The 19,871-nt window shown below is 37.0% G+C and overlaps 1 protein-coding gene across 1 annotated transcript in view; it reads left to right on the plus strand.

The window, feature by feature from the left end:
* Positions 1–19,871, plus strand: part of CSMD1 (CUB and Sushi multiple domains 1) — a 1,768,974-nt gene that overhangs the window by 1,334,363 nt on the left and 414,740 nt on the right. The window contains exons 17-19 of the mRNA XM_064294928.1: positions 1,922–2,060; positions 5,514–5,701; positions 15,369–15,557. Coding sequence (XP_064150998.1) covers positions 1,922–2,060; positions 5,514–5,701; positions 15,369–15,557 — 516 coding nt within the window. The remainder of the gene's footprint in view (positions 1–1,921; positions 2,061–5,513; positions 5,702–15,368; positions 15,558–19,871) is intronic.

A 19,871-nucleotide genomic window follows, 5' to 3' on the forward strand; every position in this document is an offset into this window, starting at 1 on the left:
GAGAATGCTGACACATTGTGAAAAGTGTAACCAGTGTTCACGAAACAGACTGTATAAAAATTGGTAAATGGGAAACTAATTAGCTGTGTAAGTTTTCATCTAAACCACAATAAAATATTAAAAAAAAAAAAAGATTGGAAAGATTAAAAATTGAACATTGGAAAAAACACACTTGGAGTATCCATGAGTCAGAATTGACTGGACAGCAACAAGTTTGGTTTTTGGGAGATACCTTAAAGGTTCAGGGGGACAATTCTCTGTCTTTACAGATAACTTTAGTGTTGTTAAACAGAAAATAACACACACGAGGAGCATGCTTCTTAATTCAATATAATATACAAGACCAAATGGGCAGCTCCTGTCTAAAAGCAAGATAAGAAGGCAGGAAGGGATAGGAACTGGACCAATGGACACAGAGAATCCAGGGTGGGAAGGAGGAGTGTGCTGTCACATTGTGGGGGTTGCAACCAAGGTCACAAAACAATATGTGTATAAATTTTTGAATGAGAAATTAACTTGAGCTATAAACTTTCACCTAATGCATGAAGAAATTAAAAAAAAAAAAAGCTATCAGAGATCATGAAAAAGGTGGACTGTCTTCCTACATAACATATTCAAAAGCCAGTATTAATCAAATATCAAAAGCAAATAATACTAAAAAATAAAAACTATAGGAAAAACATATATAATCCAAATAGATTATTTTAGGAATGCAATATCAGATAATTCGTCAAATTAACTTAAAATTTTAATAAATTAAAGGAGAATTTGTATTCTAAAGACCTCATCCAAATATTTGCTTTTTTGTTATTTGTTATGTAAAGGTGGACATCATTTGTGCTGTTCAACAGGTATTTATGGCTTTCCACCAAGTAGGGCTTTGCTCCTTGTCCCGCTTTGGTTGGACGGAACCTTGTGACATGCTCCAGCTGGCTAATGGAAGGGGAGGTGATGTGATCAGCTCTGACCCAGAGCCTTCTACTGCCTCTTCCACATCTTTCTGCATTTACCTGAGCTACTGGAAGGGAGGAAACCCTGGTGGCTCAGTGGTTAGGTCCTATGGCTGCTAACCAAGAGGTCAGCAGTTCAAATCCTCCAGGCGCTCCTTGGAAACTCTATGGGGCAGTTCTACTCTATCCTCTAGGGTCGCTATGAGTCAGAATCAACTCAACGGCAATGGGTTGGGTTTCATTGGAAGAGAGGAGCTGTGGGACAAAGCCAGTAGACATGTAGTATATGTGAGAAATAAGTATTTCTTACCATAGCTGCTAAAATTTTGGAGTTATTTGTTACCACAATACAACCTAATCTACACTGACTGATACAGCATTGTTTAATTTTTTTGATCTACAGTAAAAAAAAAAAAAATTAAAATGTCCATTTCATTGGAATAAAGTGATACAAGTTCTAAAAATCACCAGTTGTGTAATCAATTCCTACTCATGGCGACTGGATGTGCGTCAGAGCAGAACTGCGCTCTTTAGGGTTTTCAGTGATTGATTTTTTAGAAATATATTGCCAGGCCTTTATTCAAAGGGACCCCTGAGTGGCCTCGATCCTCCAAACTTTTGGCTAGTAGCTGAGCACATTAACCAATAGTATCATGCAGATTTAGAAATACCTCAAACCAAAAACCAAGCCAAACCCACTGCTATTGAGTCAATTCCAACTTATAGCAACCTCATAGGACAGAGTAGAGCTGCCCCATAAGGTTTCCAAGGCTGAAATCTTTATAGAAGCAGGCTGTCACATCTTTCTCCAGTGGAGCAGCTGGTGGGTTCAAACCATGGACCTTTTGGTTAGCAGTCAAGCATTTTAAATTCCTGCAAATTCCTGCTTCTATTGAGGTATTACTGTCTGTCTTCAGATACTTAATTTGACCTGATTGACATCATGTCTTACTCTGCGTTTTCTCTTCTAGCACCATGTGGTGGACATCTGACAGCTTCAAGTGGAGTTATTTTGCCTCCTGGATGGCCAGGATATTATAAAGATTCCTTAAATTGTGAATGGATAATTGAAGCAAAACCGGGACATTCTATCAAAATAACTTTCGATAGGTAAGAAAATTTTGTTTTTTCTTTATTAATATGACCTACAAAATGTATATTCAATGTTTTCATTAAATTGATCCTAAAACTTAGAAAGGTGACAGCTTTCTATGGGTTCCCCAAAAGGAGTCCACTTTGCAAGAAATAGGCATTTACTTGATAAGTTTGTTGCTCTTGAATTTTCTTCCTGAAACCTTAACCCGTTGGTTAAGTCACTCTGTCCAGTATGCTGAGAACCGCTGAGAACGGCAGGACGTGTGGAGAGCGTTCCCTGAGGACCCTTTCCCAGAGATCACAGTGTCTGGCCCTTAAATGGGAACCTGCAGATGGAGTAAATTCTGCTCTGATGTTGCTGGCACATGGAAGCAGCTCAGCATCCCTTTGGTACCTCAGGTACCTTCGGAAGCAGCACAGGAAAGCACCTCTTCTTGGTCTGGTCATGGTTATCGGTAACTGGACAGGAACTTTGGGCTGCAGAGCTAGCAATAGGGTGAGCGCAACAGATTAATTATTTAGTGCTTTTTAGAAAGTGTGAGGGAAACTATGACTGAAATGTTTATATTAGTTATTTGGTAATAATATTTGATAATCTAGAAAAAGTTCTGTTTGAATTTTGAATGATAAAATGTTTTCCCACTTGTCTCAACATCAAAATTAAATGGATGATTAAAAACTAAAAATGTTTTAAAGCTAACCATATGCTTTACTATCTAAGGAATCATCCTTATTTAACATTGCAAGTTTAATCTCTGAACAACATTGCACCTTCTCTAATAATGACCTTCTTCTTGATCAGAACAAGTTCTGTTTTATTATTATAATGTTACAAGATACTCATTTTCTAATCATCAATGATGACATGAATTCAGAAAAGGCTTTTAGCTGGAGTTAAATTTATCTCTCAGTAACTATTTGTCTTTTAAATTATTACTCATATTGTTATTTTATTTTTGATAGGATGATAATAATCTCTGGCAGCATAATCCCTCAGAAGAAAATAAAATTTTTGGTTTATGTTATCTATTTTGGAAACCCTGGGGGCGTAGTGGCTAAGTGCTATGCCTGTGAACCAAAGGGTCGGCAGTTCGAATCCGCCAGGCGCTCCCTGGAAACTCTATGGGGCGGTTCTACTCTGTCCTATAGGGTCACTGTGAGTCGGAATCGACTTGATGGCACTGGGTTTGGTTTGGTTTTTGGTTATCTATTTTATTGGAAAATGGATTTATGCAAATAATAATAGTAGTTTTTTCAAAATTTAATTCTATATTCAATAAATTAAATTTAATTTTCATGTAGGGTTGCTATAAGTTGGAATCGACTCGACTGTGGTGGGTTTGGTTTGGTTTGATTAGTCTTTACTCTTTATGGCATGGGGGAAAGGGCCAAGCAACTCTGATTTCCAGCGGCACACCAAATTTAAATAATTTAGTAAAGATCATGTTTTTACATTTTAATTTACAGAGTTTATTAACACTCATGTTCAGTTGCCTGAACAAAGTTACTTATTTAATTTCATCCAGTCTTTTCAATAATGCTCTGTGATAATTTACTGAATTTCACTCATAAGTATCTCCTATTTCTGGTATATTCAGAGATTTTTTATTTACCCCTAAAATTATGCAGTATTAGTTTACACATTGAACCATGTGCTGACATTCTAATAAAAGACGTGCTTCTACATAGAAATTTTAAATTCCATATTTGCGATACCTTTATATCGTGTGTGCCAGGTTGGCAGGTAATGAAAAGCGGTTTTTGTTTCTGAGGCGATCCTGAAGGTCTTCCAGTTGTTGAAATGTGAATCATACTAGTTCTAGCTTTTACGAAAGAGAGCAGATATGAGAACTTCAGTGCAAATATATCAAATGAGATTTACTTCATGTGTATCCAGTCTTTGTGAATTTGAACTCAGAAAACAGAAATCTTAGAGTTATTAGTGGAAACATTAGTCAAAGATGAAGTTGGCCCTATCCATTTCCAAATGCAGTAGCCCTGGGACACACAAATTGTCTGACTTTCTTTTCCATGAAACAGTGGAGGTGAGGGTACCAACTGGTCAGGTGCAAGAATATACAATTATCGTACATTTGTGCTAAGAATAGTATGCGTAATTTAATAAAAAATGGGGCAAAGCCCTTTGATTTAAGCATTCTTTATTATGTGCTATGGAACTAAGTAAGGAAGACTCTTCTCAAGTTTTCTTTCTCTTCATCAGTGATATTCAATGCAAAGTGTAGGAGATAATGGCACAGGCTTCAGTGGAATTCTTTGGCTGAAATTTACTGAGTGAGTAAGCCTTACAATGAGCGTACAGTCGGAACTTGGAAACTGGGTTAGCTCTTGGAGGACAAGATGGACCCATTTAAAAACTTGTATCAGTGCCTGGAATGGTACCTTCATTGCATGAAAGGGTGCCCAAGTGGCTTCAATTTCGTATAAAAATAATCTCATGCCAGATTCTATGGAAGCATAACGTCCTTCTTGGAGGAAAAGTTAAGCACATTTTGGAAGCTGCTCTTACTTCTTCAAATCATTAAAACATCCTTTAGCTTCTGAAGCATCAGTATGCTAAATGCTAACCTAGTGTCCTAAAAGAGTTCATGTAACTTAAAAGGCGCAGGGTTTTCTTTTTCATGAAGGGTGTTTCAAGCGTCATGTATTTTGAATTACCTTCCTCCTTGAAGACAATTTCATCTCAGTAAAGCCACGTTCAACAGGGATCATGAACAATTGTGTGAAAATGCATAATAATTGATAAATTTTCATGTGTGTGTTTATTTTTGAAAACTAATTTTTCTCACAGTATTTCCATTTTACAGCTGAATATCTGCCCACTTTCGTATCTGTAGCCCTGGTGGTACAGTGGTTAAGCATTAGGCTGCTAACCAAAAGGTTGGCAGTTGGAGCCCACCAGCCACTCCTTAGAAACCCTATGGGGCAGTTCTGTTCTGTCCTGTGGAGTTACTGTCAATCAGAATTGACTCAAGGGCAATGGGTTTGCATCTGCACGGTTACAAGGCAGAGTATTAGCAGAAAGGGAGGGGGCTACAATGTACCTTTACTTCCAGAAAAAAAGTACTTTCTTTAAATATTATTAAAAAAAAATAGACTCTTAAATTTTAAAATGTATATAATTTAAGATATTTTATTTATATTGATATACACGTGGTTCTAGTTACCGTATTTTTACGCAAATAGCATGTGTCGTCTACATTTGCCAACTGTGCCCTCCCCCTGTGAAATATTTCTGTAAGCGTGCCATGCTCTTTTTTTACAGCAACAGTAAAAAAAATTCCCATAGCAGCACTTAGGAAACTACCTCACGAGGGGAAAGCACGGTTGGCAAACATAGAAGGCACGCATTATTTGCGTAAAAAGACAGTAATTAATGAGTATATTAAAAGAATGTCTGTAAGCTAATGCGGTTTTAGGTGTCTCTTCTGACTTGATACGTGTTTGAAGATTTCAGACTGAAGTCAATTACGACACACTGGAAGTCCGAGATGGGTCAGCGAATTCCTCCCCACTGATCGGAGAGTACCACGGCACGCAAGCGCCACAGTTCCTCATAAGCACAGGGAATTTCATGTACCTACTTTTCACCACAGACAATAGCCGCTCCAATGTTGGCTTCCTCATTCACTATGAAAGTAAGTTAATAAATATGTTCCAATTTAAGATATGTGTTATTTTCTAGCCTGCAGATAATGGCTAATTTATTGATTCTATCTGACTTTTCCAAAATTGTTTTAAAAATTATAAGAACTTTCTCCTATTCATATGAGATCATCTTGGGGATTCCTACTTTAAACTCTCAAATATTAGTTGTCTAGTATAAAGCAAAATAAAACATTTTAAATGTATTAATTTACTGCATGGGATATTACTACTGTGAGAAGGTATATTTACTTGACAAAAGAGTTATAAAACATGTTGCTAAAAGTATACATCAGAAGCAATGGGTAGGGAGAGTCTTTACTAGAAAAATATGTTAGGACAGTTTGTGATACTTAACTTGTTAGTCTATGTAAACAAGTTCCAATGGATAGAGAACATGTAACCAAGAGAAGAAATTAAAACCAAGCTAAACCTTACCAAATGATCGTTAAAAATATTTTGACAATTGCTAAGGGAATTTCAAAAATAAATGTTAAACATATTTAAGAGCAATTGTTAAAATATAATAATGGAATATATTTTCCAAGACAGCTTCAACTTTAAGCACCCCTTCCCATTTTTGTTTCCATAAATCCAAATTTGGCTTTTCTTTTTAGCTTCTGGAATTATGAAGTCAAGTTATTATATCATTTTATAACAATATTTGTGAAAGTATACTTTAGAATACAGTTGACGGGGATTCCCCTGCAAATATGTTTTTAACAATAGAAAGTTAAAAAGAAAAAAAAAATTATTTTTCTCACCATTTTTAAAAGCTTTATTTTCAGAGTAGAATGAAGTTGGGGAAGGAATAGAGTTTAACATGTGAACATTTGACCTGATGAAATGATACATTTACTTACAGAATTTTTTATGGTTATTTTTAAGAACTTAACCCAACAATAAATAATTTTTATGTTATTTTAAATGTATATTTTTATATATACTCACACATATGTTTTAACATAATGCATGAATGGGATCGTATCTAGCAAGCTGAATTTTTAATCATTCTTTTTTTTTTTTTTAATAATTTTCCTTGCCTTCCCCCCACATCACCTCCTGATAACTGGTGTTAACCCCTATCTAACCTCTATCCAGACATCTCAAATTAATCACCTGTGATGTGTCTGTATCTGTTTTCCCATACTCATGTAATCACACACAAAAATACATACATATAGCCTTATATCTACTTTTTGATAAAAATGGAATAACTTTATTTCCTTAATCTAATATGGATCATTCAATAATATCTCTTGTAAATCTATTCAAAGCACCATTTTCTCTAATTCATTGTTTTAAGTGTCCATGTAATATTCCGTGCTGCAGATGTGAAATAATCTAACCACTCTCCAACTAATGGCTGTTCATTTTGTTTAAAAAACAAAAAATTCCTTTATTTTTCCTCTTGTTGATATTATGATGATGATATTATGGCACCATTTATCCATAATTTTCTATTGTTAAAAACATATTCGCAGGGGAATCCCCGTCAACTGTATTCTAAAGTATACTTTCACAAATATTGTTATAAAATGATATAATAACTTGACTTCATAATTCCAGAAGCTAAAAGGAAAAGCCAAATTTGGATTTATGGAAACAAAAATGGAAAGGGATGCTTAAAGTTGAAACTGTCTTGCTGATGTTTAGAATTAATGGTAATTGTATTTTGAATATTTTCATACCACACACAATATAGTTACTAAATCGGTATATTATTTGGAGAATTTTCTGCTGTAAAAACTTAGATTTCATAAAATCAGCTAGATTTATGCACCTTAAATATCTAGAGAAAATCCAGACAGTTCCCCCATTATTATTAAATGAAGCATTCCTAAATTACTTGAAATTGGATTGCTTCATTGCGAAATCAGAACAAAAAATTTGTGCAGTTAACTAGCCCCATTGATTCAAACATCCGTCTCAACTTTTGTCCCAAATCTTCTACATATACTTTTACCTGAAAACCTACAAGAAATAGTCTCACAACTACAAATGGTAGCTGTATTTTATTGATAGCAAGAAAATCTGATTATTAATGACAAAGATTAATTTCAAATTTCATTCAGTCATTATATTTCATAACTGTACATCATTTATTTCTAAATGATAAATTTTTAAAAAATAAAAAGTTAACCAGAACATTTATATTTCCTTCTTTTTATGTTTCTTTTTCACTTTTCTTTGGAGCAAAAGATATGCACACATTACAATCATCTGAATTTGTAAAGCTACTAAGTAATGAATGATAAGTGTTTTACTCCCCCCTCCCCATTTGCTTAGACTAGTATTACATGGCCTTTAGGTACATAGTTATGTGAAATTTAAGAGAAGAAATAATTTCAGGCAGTATCAAGGCAGCTCTAGAAGACAAAGTAAAGTATTATAATGAAATATATAAAGACCTGGAGTTGGCAAACCAAAGGGGATGAAGGCGCTCAGCATTTCTCATGCTGAAAGATCTGAAGAAAAAATTCAAGCCTCAAGTTTTCGATATCAAAGGATTATATGGCCAAAAATTTGAATGATGCAGGAAGCGTCAAAAGAAGATGAAAGGAATACACAGAGTCGCTGTACCAAAAAGAACTGGTCTGTGCTCAGCCGTTTCAGGACGTAGCATATGATTAAGAGCCAATGATATTGAAAGAAGAAATCCAACCTGCACTGAAGGCACTGGCATAAAACAAGTCTCCAGGAATTGACAGGATACCAATTGAGATGTTTCAACAAACAGATGCAGTGCTGAAGGTGCTCACTCATCTATGCCAAGAAATTTGGGAGATGGCTACCTGCCCAACCGACTGGAAGAGATCCATATTTGTGTGCATTCCAAAGAAAGGTAATCCAACAGAATGCAGAAATCATCGAACAATATCATTACTGTCACATGCAAGTAAAATTTTGCTAAAGATAGTTGAAAAACGATTGTAGCAGTGCATCAACAGGGAACTGCCAGAAATTTAACACGGTTTCAGACAGGAACATGCAACAAGGGATATCATTGCTGGTTAAGGCAGGAAACTACATTGAAAAGAATATCATCTGAGAAGGGCATCTCTCTGAAACTTTGTTATCCCTTCAATTTATCTGTCAATACTTACGTGTTTGAAGAAAAACAAGGAAATGGATAGAAACAATTGAGACACAGCATATGGCATTTGTATAAGGAAATGAGTTGGGAAAATCTGGGATTTTTAAAACAGAGGTTTTCAGCTGGTGTTGTACATAAGAGTTACCTGTGGGACTTTAAAACAAAATGGATGCTTGAATGCCAGCTCTGATGTCCTAGGTGGCTGTGTCTGTGGATGGTATCCAGATATAAGTGGTTTCCTAGAGCTCTGTAACCGATTCAGATGGTCATCTTTACCTGAAAACCATGCTGAAAGAGCAGCTTTCCTCAGACTTTCACGTGCACTAACACTCACCTGGGGACCATAGTAAAATGGAGAAGCCTGAGCCCACGCTAGAGATGTTCTTATTTGCTACACCTGTGGTGAGGGCCAGACTTCTGGATGTATAATCCAATCCTCAAGGAATCTCTAAATGAGGTAGAGGGTAGACAGCAGCCATCTCCCTGAATCTGCCCAGACAGACCAGGGCAAGTGCAGAGCAAGCACACCAGGGTCACAGGATAGTGACCTGCAGTTGGGGGATGTGAGGAGGAGCCAGCGGAATAGCAGAGGCAATGGAAGAGGAATTAATAAGTTATATTACAAACGCATGTTTATTAAAATGAAGGAAGGAGGAAGGAGAGAGAGAGAGGAAAAGGGGAAAAGACAAAAGACAAACATTACCTCTGCTTCATAATCTTGAATATTTCTAGTGCCCTTTGAGGAGATACATTATGTAATCAATATATAAAAAAAATATATAGGCACTAGAAAATAATGCATTTGCTCATCCAACACTGTTTTAAAAAACAGGTTGTCTATGACCTGAGAATGAATTATGTTGAAGTCTTCCAGCCATTTAAAATAATAATAATGCTCACTTCTCTTTTGTCTTTTGGCATAAATGGTTGGAATTGTAAACCTTTTTTGCTTTATAAGATTATTAATGATTACCTTTCATGCAAGTAGTTCTGGTAGCCCAGTGGTTAAAGTGCTCAGCTGCTAATGGAAAGGTTGGAGTCTGAACCCACCAGGTGAAAGATTTGGCAGTCTGAGTTGGAATTGTCTTGATGTCACTGGGTTTGGTTTGGGGTTTGAACCTTCCATACTCAAACCCATTGCTGTCAAGTCAATTTCAACTCATAGTGACCCTACAGGACAGAGTACAACTACTCCGTAGAGTTCCAAGGCTGTAAATCTTTACAGAAGCCGACTGCAACAGGCTCCTGTGAAGCGACTGTTGGGTTCCAAGTGCTGACCGTTTCGTTAGCAGCGAGTGCTTTAACTACCGAGGCACCGGGGTTCCTTCATACTCAAGTGGGCACGTGGGGCCTACTCTATAGACATAAAGCGTTACAGAAATAGCAGCCACGTCGTACTCAACGTTGACTTGTTTTTGCGGTGGTGCGGCAAGATAAAATGAGCTAATATAAACAGCATTAACTTCAGAAGGCGTTTATTTCAAGGTTTTCATCAAAGCAGACCTAGAATTGTAATTCTGCTGTGCGCTAACTCTTGTGAATCATCACTATCATAAATGTATTGTCCAATTACAGTTCATTCTGTTATTGCTCTATTCTTTGTAAGGAGTGTGCCACGGTTTCTTTATATACTAGTAATTGCTGTATCCTTCCAGAATAATCATTTGCTTTGTTTGTTGATCTTTGAATCACCACTTTAAAATAGCTAATTTTAGAGAGAACTGTAAAATAAATGGAATTCTCAAGTATATGCAGGTTTTGTGTGGGATTTTTCTTGGAAATGCTTGCAAAGTCATCTTTTAAACAATATTTCAAGAACAAAGAAAGATTTACTATACATATTTGTATTTATTCTACTATGTCATGATCTGTGCATTGTGTTATTTTCAAAAGAATTGCGGTAGGGAAAAGAGTCTGTCTTTGTGGTGTGCGTGTGTGTGTGTGTGTGTAGTTTTCTAAGATTCAACATTTCTTATGACTAGAAAGAGAAACTGGTCAAGACGTAATAGCAATGGATGTGATACAGTGAAATGTAATACAGAGAAAGAGAAAGGAGAAGCAGGCGCAAAGGCTTAGGATTGAACCTCACTAAACCATTTAACATAATTAATTCGCTTAATTTTTTGACCTGTTTCCTCGTTTGTAAAATGGAACTTCTGTCCTCTATTTTAAAACCTTTTGGAGGCTGTGAAGTGGCTATCCTAAGGCTTGGCATATAAAAGATATCAGCACATATTAATTTCCTTCCTTAAATAAGACCTTTTATAAAGATGATAGCTTACATCAACTGTACATTAATATAATCTGCACCTGGATATTGTCGAAGTAGTCAGCTTCCTTTACTCTATGAATCGCACATGTATCCAGTCATTTATATTGTAAGAAAGACAAATAAAAAGAAATACACTTATATCATTTCTGCCAAAAAAATTCACAGTTGCATTAAGTTTCTGGTGAGAAATGCTTGGAACAGAATCTGAATGTGTTTGTTGTTTCCGTCAAATCCACTGATCCCAATAAGGAAAAGAAAAAGTCCCAAACACTGCTTAGAGAAACAGTGTTATACCTCTCCTTCGAAGTATTTGACTGCTTGCCCTCACTGATTTTATTGTAAAGGCCTTGCCCAATGGAGGGACTTCAGCTACTTTGCAGCTTCTGTATTATTTCCCGCTGTCAACCTGTGTTCGGATTTCTTGATTTGGGCGGATTGGTAACCAAACCTATAATTCTACCCCTCAACAGTTCTTCCCACATATGCTTTGTATTCAGAAAATTTGTAATGCCAAGAAACTTACTGTCTGGACGTTTCACAGCTCAGTATCTATGCCCATTATTTTGTAAAAGTAGAGGAATGAGTAAGTAATGGAATAATGCTGGTATTTTTTTAGCCAGTAGTTATGACTTTAACACTTTACCCTTTTTAGTTCAGTTTTTCAAGTAAAAGATTCTAAATTTTAATGTCTATGCTTTCATTTCCTCTAATATTTTCCCTCCCCCCCCTCAGTGGATTTTGTTTGGACAAAGTTTTATTACAATTTAGAAATTTTATTATAAATACTATATAAGATACGATATATTAATGTGTTAATACCTTTTAAAATAATAATTTCCATTACTATGATTGGCTGTGGAATGCAATGAACACGTTGTTTAGTGATCACAAAAAACCATTGTACAAAACAGCATATTCATATTAACTGGCTTTTCCACAGACCCAAAGACTAATTAGTCACTTTCTTTACCAGAACTTCCTAAGTCAAGGCCATCTGTTGAGGGAACTCTTGTCTTGATCTTGATACTGCAAAAACAATCAGCTAGTATTATGTGCCATTGTGTTCAAAGGATATAATGCATGTGTACAGTCTATGAGATGTTATAAGTCATAAAAACTGCCTTAGATGGTGGATGTGTGTGTGTGCATGTATGCACGTGCACGAGCCTGGGAGAGGGGGAGAGAGAGACACAGAGGCAGAGACTGAGAGACAGAGAGAGAGGGGACGTTGAAAGAAGCAGGGTAGTTGATGGATTTCAAGACGAATGATACCCACCTTGCGTCTGGCAGAGTAGTACTGCTATACAGAGATGGAAGGGGTGATTGCACATGGCTGCCCTGTTTTCTGAAAACTGTGATGGCATGGTGGTTAGGTGCTATGGCTGCTAACAAAGGATCAGTAGTTCAAATCCACCAGGTGCTCCTTGGAAACACTGAGGCAGTCCTACCCTGTCCTATAGGGTTACTATGAGTTGGAACAAACTTTATGGCAATACAGTTATACCATGTTGCTTAGGCAGGCCTGTTTTTTAGGTATATGTTAGTTTTCAGAGAATTATTTAGAATGGCTGTTTAAGAAAAAAATCTTGGGGAAAATTTCGTGCTAATTTTTTCCACTTATTTTTTTTAACATTTCGCTATGATAATCTTCTCTATTTTTTTTTTCGTGTATTAGCTTGCCTGTCCTGCATATGTTTCTGTAGCTATTGGATCTTGTTTTTAATTATACTAATGGAGAATCTTATTGTTTATTATTTATTAAAGTAAGCAATCATTCCTCCCACCAACCTAAATTTTACTTATTTGACTTAATAAGGAAAGGTATATTCGTAACTTACATCATTCAAGCTTTGAAGAAATTATACGATAACCTGAAATGATATTCCAAAGATTACTTTTGGGGACTAAACAGTATGAATATTTGTCATATTTAAAGGTTATTGGTTCATAGTTCAGTTCTTAATTCAAATATACTAAACTTTACTGGGAGTGTGCTGTACAGCAACGCAGAGTTGTTTTTTTTTTATCGGACATAAACGTGGCAATGAAACCCTCTCCCCTCACTCTCATATTCTTCAATATTTCAAAATTTATATTATTCTAAAAATACAGAGAAATGCCAGACAAACAAAACTCTTATAATGACATGATCATAATTACTTGACTTTATATAGCACTTTATTTTTTTCACATCTTTCAGCATAGGCTAATTGTAGCTATCTCAAAAATGGCTGACTTAAGTGCAAATTCGAAAAAAAAATGTATGAATTCATGGAGCAATTTGAGAAAATCAACTCTAGTGCAGATTTAAATCACATTATATGTGTATGTGGTTGGGCGTATTTTTGCATATATATGAATGTTGAAATATGACTGCTAAAAGCTGACTGAATCATAAAATATGAAAGAAAAGGAAGAGAGGAAGGGATGGAGATACAAAATAGAAAGAATCTTAGATTTTCTTTAGCACAGCTTGATAGTTTTCAAATGAAGGAAGGGAAAATTCAGAGAGGTCAACAAAGTATACAGGTTGTACTTCAAAGAAATCAACTGGAAAATACACCCAAATGCAAAGAAAACAAAAACTCTCACCAATGGGCTGAAAAATAACATCATAATAAATAGTGAAGAAATTGAAATTGTCAAGCATTTCGTACTACTTGGATCAACAATCAACACCCATGGAAACCGCAGTCAAGAAATTAAACAACACATTGCATTGAGTAAATCTACTGCAAAGAACCTCTTCCAAAGCTTGAAAGTCAAAGATATCACTAAGTTATGCCTGACCCAAGCTATGGTATCTTCAGTTGCCTCATATGCATGTGAAAGCCAGACAATGAAAAAGGAAGACTGAAGAACTGATACATTGAATTATGGTGTTGGTGAAGAATATTGAACCTACCCTGGACTGCCAGAAGAATGAACAAATCAATCTTTTAGCAAGTACAGCCAGTATGTTCATCAGAAGTGAAGATGATGAGACTTTGTCTTGCATACTTTGGACATGTCATCAGGAAAGACTAATCACTAGAAAAGAACATCACGTTCGATAAAGGTCAGTGAAAAAAAAACAGGGAAATCCTCAATGAGACAGATTGACACAAAAAGTGTAACAATGGGCTTAAACATACCAAAGATTGTGAGGATGGGACAGGAGCAAATAATGTTTTGCCCTGTTATATATAACACTGTTTTAGTTAGCTAGTGTTGCTATAACAGAAATACGACAAGTGGATGGCTTTAACAAAGAGAAATTTATTCTTTCACATTCTAGTAGGCTACAAGTCCAAATTCAGGTGTCGCCTCCAAGGTTAGGCTTTCTCACTCTGTCGGCTCTGGAGGAAGATCCTTGTCATAAATCTTCCCCTGGTCGAGGATCTTCTCAGTAAAGGACCCTGAGTCCAAAGGATGTACTATTCTCCTGGCTCCCTTTTCTTGGTGGTATGAGGTCCGCATATCTCTCTGCTCACTTCTCTCTTTTATATCTCAAAAGAGGTTGGCTCAAGACACAATCCAATCTTATAGGTTGAGTCCTGCCGCATTGACATAACTCTTGGAAATCCCATCTCTTCAATTCCATAGATATAGGATTTACAACACAAAGGAAAATCACATCCGAGGACAAAATGATGGACAATCACACAGTACTATGAATCATGGCCTAGCCAAATTTATACTCATATTTTTGAGGGACACAATTCAATTCATGATATTCACCATGAGCCGAAGCCAATTCAATGCCAGCTAACAACAAAACAGAAAAACATGGTCAAATATTGGAAAATGTATTGATTTTTACATGAATGGATTTTCAAATTAATTTATATAACATTCCAGGTCTCGTATTGTCCGGAAATATTTTATATATATTATGACACTTGTATTTTTTTTTTTCTGTATACCAGGTAGGTATTTATAACCCTGGTGGTGTAGTGGTTAAGAGCTATGGCTGCTAACCAAAAGGTTTGCAGTTCGAATCCACCAGGTACTCCTTGGAAACACTATGGGACAGTTCTACTCTGTCCTATAGGGTCACTATGAGTCGGATTCGACAGCCATAGGTTTGGAAACCTTGATAGCGTAGTGTTTAAGTGCTACAGCCGCTAACCAAAGAGTGGGTAGTTCAAATCCACCAGGTGCTCCTTGGAAACTCTATGGGGCAGTTCTATTCTGTCTTATAGGGTCGCTAAGAGTTGGAATCGACTTGATGGCAACAAGTTTATTTATTTGTTTGTTTGTTTGGTTATATACATATATATATTTGTTGTTGTTATTGTTATGCATTTAGGTGTGACTTTAGAGTCAGATTCTTGCCTTGATCCTGGAATTCCTGTGAACGGTCATCGCCATGGCAATAATCTTGGCATCGGGTCTACCGTGACTTTCAGCTGCGATCCAGGATATACGCTAAGTGATGACGAACCCCTTATCTGTGAGAGGAACCATCAGTGGAACCATGCGTTACCTAGCTGTGACGGTAGGTGGACCTCAGTGAAACACTAAATCATAAAGAAATGCAGAAAAATAGAATGATTTGAATAGTTTTGATGGCACATGTAATTTATGGATGTTGTAGAACATGACTAAAGTGCGACTTCTGCTTCAAACATTGCACACCTTAAAAATATCATTGCCATTTACAACTTGAAGTTTACCTCGAAAACATGATGTTTGCTTCTATTTGGTAGAACATCTGTTGGAAATAAAGAACATACACTTATGGACTGTCCTTCAACTTTATCCGCCCACACTTAAACTTAATGGAGCTTCGTTATACATACTTTTACATATGGAATTTATTGAAAATAGGATGCAGAATACCAGCAATGACTGAAAATATACTTAATCAACTGAATATACTCATACTCAGAATATATACATCTGTACATATTCTAGGTTGTAATATCTGATTGTCCTTTGGCCTAGGTCAAAGCCTTAAACAACTTCCTCTGTGTTTACACAACTGTCTTTAAAGCTCGTTATCCTCTTGCAGGGAGCCCTGGTGCTCCAGTGGTTAAGAACTTGGCTGATAACCAAAAGGTCAGCAGTTCGAATCCACCAGGCACTCCTGGGAAACCCTATGGGGGCAGTTCTACTTGTCCTATAGAGTCACTATGAGTCAGAACTGACTCAACGGCACATAACAACAACAAAAGCAACAAATCCTCTTGCAAAGCATTTTTCCCAGGAGCCCTCATTCTGGGACAAAGAGTTCTCAGGAGATCCCTAGATGGTTTCTTGTGATAGCAGCCACTCTCCTTGTCCTGCACAAATCTGCTCTTGGAAATCTCAAAAATTAATATTTTTGATTGATATATGTTGGAGTAGTCAAAATTAAAAGTTAATTAAATGGGTTATTTATGATCATGTGTCTAAAATTTTGGGTACTAGGCTTTCGGTCATGAATATTATAACATTACAACATTATGTCTAGGTCAAAAGAAAAAACTATGTTGTTTTTTTTTTTCTGTTTTCCACATTCAGTACTATTTACAGACTCTTGTCTACTCTTGGAACATGATATATGGAAAACCTTAAATTCTTTAAAATTGTGCACCCAGAAGTTTCTGGGATAAAATGAATGCTCCAAAGGTCAGTGGAGCAAGGGCTGGGGTTTGGGGACCATGGTTTAAGGGGACTTCTAAGTCAATTGGCAAAATAATTCTATTATGAAAACATTCTGCATCCCACTTCAAATGTGGCGTCTGGGGTCTTAAATGCTAACAAGCGGCCATCTAAGATGCATCAATAGGTCTCAACCCACCTGGATCAAAGGAAAATGAAGAACACCAAGGCCACACGACAACTAAGAGCCCAAGAGACAGAAAGGGCCACATGAACCAGAGACCTACTTCATCCTGAGACCAGAAGAACTAGTTGGTGCCCAGCCACAATCGATGACTGCCCTGACAGGGAGCACAACAGAGAACCCCTGAGGGAGCAGGAGATCAGTGGGGTGCAGACCCCAAATTCTCATAAAAAGACCATACTTAATGGTCTGACTGAGACTAGAGGAATCCCGGCGGGCATGGTCCCCAAACCTTCTGTTGGCACAGGACAGGAACCATTCCCGAAGACAACTCCTCAGACATGGAAGGGACTGGACAGTGGGTAGGAGAGAGATGCTGATGAAGAGTGAGCTAATTATATCAGGTGGACACTTGAGACTGTGCTGGCATCTCCTGTCTGGAGGGGGGATGGGAGGATAGAGAGAGTTGGAAGCTGGCAAAATTGTCACGAAAGGAGAGACTGGAAGGGCTGACTCATTAGGGGGAGAGCAAGTGGGAGTATGGAGTAAGGTGTATATAAACTTATATGTGACAGTCTGACTTGATTTGTAACCGTTTACTTGAAGCTCAATAAAAGTTAAAAAAAAAAAAATTATGCACCCAAAATAACAGCACTTATGGAACAACTGCTTTTTAGTTTGTTTGTTTAATGGGGCAATTACACTTAGCTGCAGACCACTCTAAACTTTTGAGCTTTGTTACCAGAGTGCAACCCCAAACAATAATTGATGTATTGAGAGAGATCCTCCAAAGTACAGGTGGGCAGCACAGAGCAGCTGTCTCAGGAAGTATTAAGGTCCACGTAGCCAGCTGAGGGGGAAGCTGGCTTCATGGCATCAGACAGTACATACACCTGGGAGATGAGCTTCGTTTTCAGTAGGACTGCCATTCAGGTGGACATTCCTTACTAGGGAAGCCAACTGGGAGATGAGCTTCATTTTCAGCAGGACCGCCATTCAGGTGGACATTCCTTACTAGGGAAGCCAACTGGGAGATGAGCTTCATTTTCAGCAGGACCGCCATTCAGGTGGACATTCCTTACTAGGGAAGCCAACTGGGAGATGAGCTTCATTTTCAGCAGGACCGCCATTCAGGTGGACATTCCTTACTAGGGAAGCCACCTGGGAGATGAGCTTCATTTTCAGCAGGACCGCCATTCAGGTGGACATTCCTTACTAGGGAAGCCACCTGGGAGATGAGCTTCGTTTTCAGCAGGACTGCCATTCAGGTGGACATTCCTTACTAGGGAAGCCAACTGGGAGATGAGCTTCATTTTCAGCAGGACTGCCATTCAGGTGGACATTCCTTACTAGGGAAGCCAACTGGGAGATGAGCTTCATTTTCAGCAGGACTGCCATTCAGGTGGACATTCCTTACTAGGGAAGCCAACTGGGAGATGAGGTTGGTTTTCAGTAGGACTGCCATTCAGGTGGACATTCCTTACTAGGGAAGCACTTTTAGGTCCATAGATTAAATTTTGCTTTTCTTAAAATTGATCTGAAAGAACACCTTTTTTGTACTGTAGCTGAATGGAGGAATTTTTTTTTTTTTCTTTTCTTAGTATAAGTTAAAATTTTACTCTCACTATATTCATTCCTTTTGCTTGGGACATTTTTTGTACAATCTGAAATTTTATTATTGAATTGGATTCTTCTCAAAATGTACGTGCACATTAAAACACGCTGCATGAATTCTTGATTTGACATCGGCCACTCACTTTTTTTTTTAGTATTTCAGTATCTACCAAGGTTATTTTCTACTTCTGTCCAGCAATCTGGACTAACCTTTCCAAGGACTTCCCCTCTTCTTCCCCTCTACCAGACACAAACAATGTTTATTCTCCTTCTGTGTACTTCCACAGGACATTCTCTGAAATCACTCTTATTCTCCAAGATCAGACTGCATTTATCCTTCACCAGAATTCTAGAATTGCTCCAGGTCACCAACATTCACTGTATCTGACCTCCAGTTCTCCTTACACACAGTTCTATAAAGTTTAACTTTAAACTTAAAATCAAATTTATTATGTGTGTGTTACATATATATGTATGTGTTATGTATATACATACACAGATGTACATATGTTGTATATGTACACATACACATTTACACACATTTATACACACATAATACAGTCACCTCATTTTTTAAGCTCCTATGGAGTAGGAATTGAGGAAGAATTCATCAATTCCTACTCATAGGATCCCATGGGTGCAGAGTAGAAGTGCTCCATAGGGTTTTCACGACTGTAAACTTTTGGAAGCAGATCGTCAGGTCTGTCTTCTGAGGTGCCTCTGGGATGATTCAAATCACCAACCTTTTGGCTAGCAGTCAAGTGCTTTACCACACAGGGACACCAAGAAACATTCTAGGCAGGATAAATAGGGCATATCTAGAAGTGGAGTGGACATAGGTTTTAAGGGGCCTCATATGTTTTGCAATTAACTAACAAGATGCAGTTACGTCTTTGGTGTTTGTCATAGAAAATATATGCACCTTAAACTTTTGAATTTTGTCTCTTTCATTGCTTCCCACTTTAAATTTATGTAAATTTGAAATCTAAACCTTCTAAAGGGGTTGGTAGCATAAACTGTTTGGATTCATTGAAACATGTTTTAGACAGAAATCAATTTATGATAAAAGGCTATTAATAAATTTTGCTAAACTTTAGGAGATTTTAGAGTTTGCTGGAGCAATTTTAGTCACACATGGTTGATTCTTTTGATTTAACCCTTGAAATTGTTCTTGTTGTCCTTTGTAATCTTCTGTGATCTCTTAAACCATGAGGAATTTTATTTCAATAAATGATACATCAATAGGATAGTTAAACCTTCAAAAATCTCAGAAAGAAAAAAAAAAAACCGATATGGATGTTTAAGACCCAAAAAACAAAATCCATTGCTACTAAGTTGATTCCTACTCATAACAACCCTATAGGACAGAGTAGAACTGCCCTATAGGGTTTCCAGGGCTGTAAATCTTTATGGACTGCCACATCTTTC

This window comes from Loxodonta africana, chromosome 12 (genome assembly GCF_030014295.1).
Source record: "Loxodonta africana isolate mLoxAfr1 chromosome 12, mLoxAfr1.hap2, whole genome shotgun sequence".
Lineage (NCBI taxonomy): Eukaryota > Metazoa > Chordata > Mammalia > Proboscidea > Elephantidae > Loxodonta > Loxodonta africana.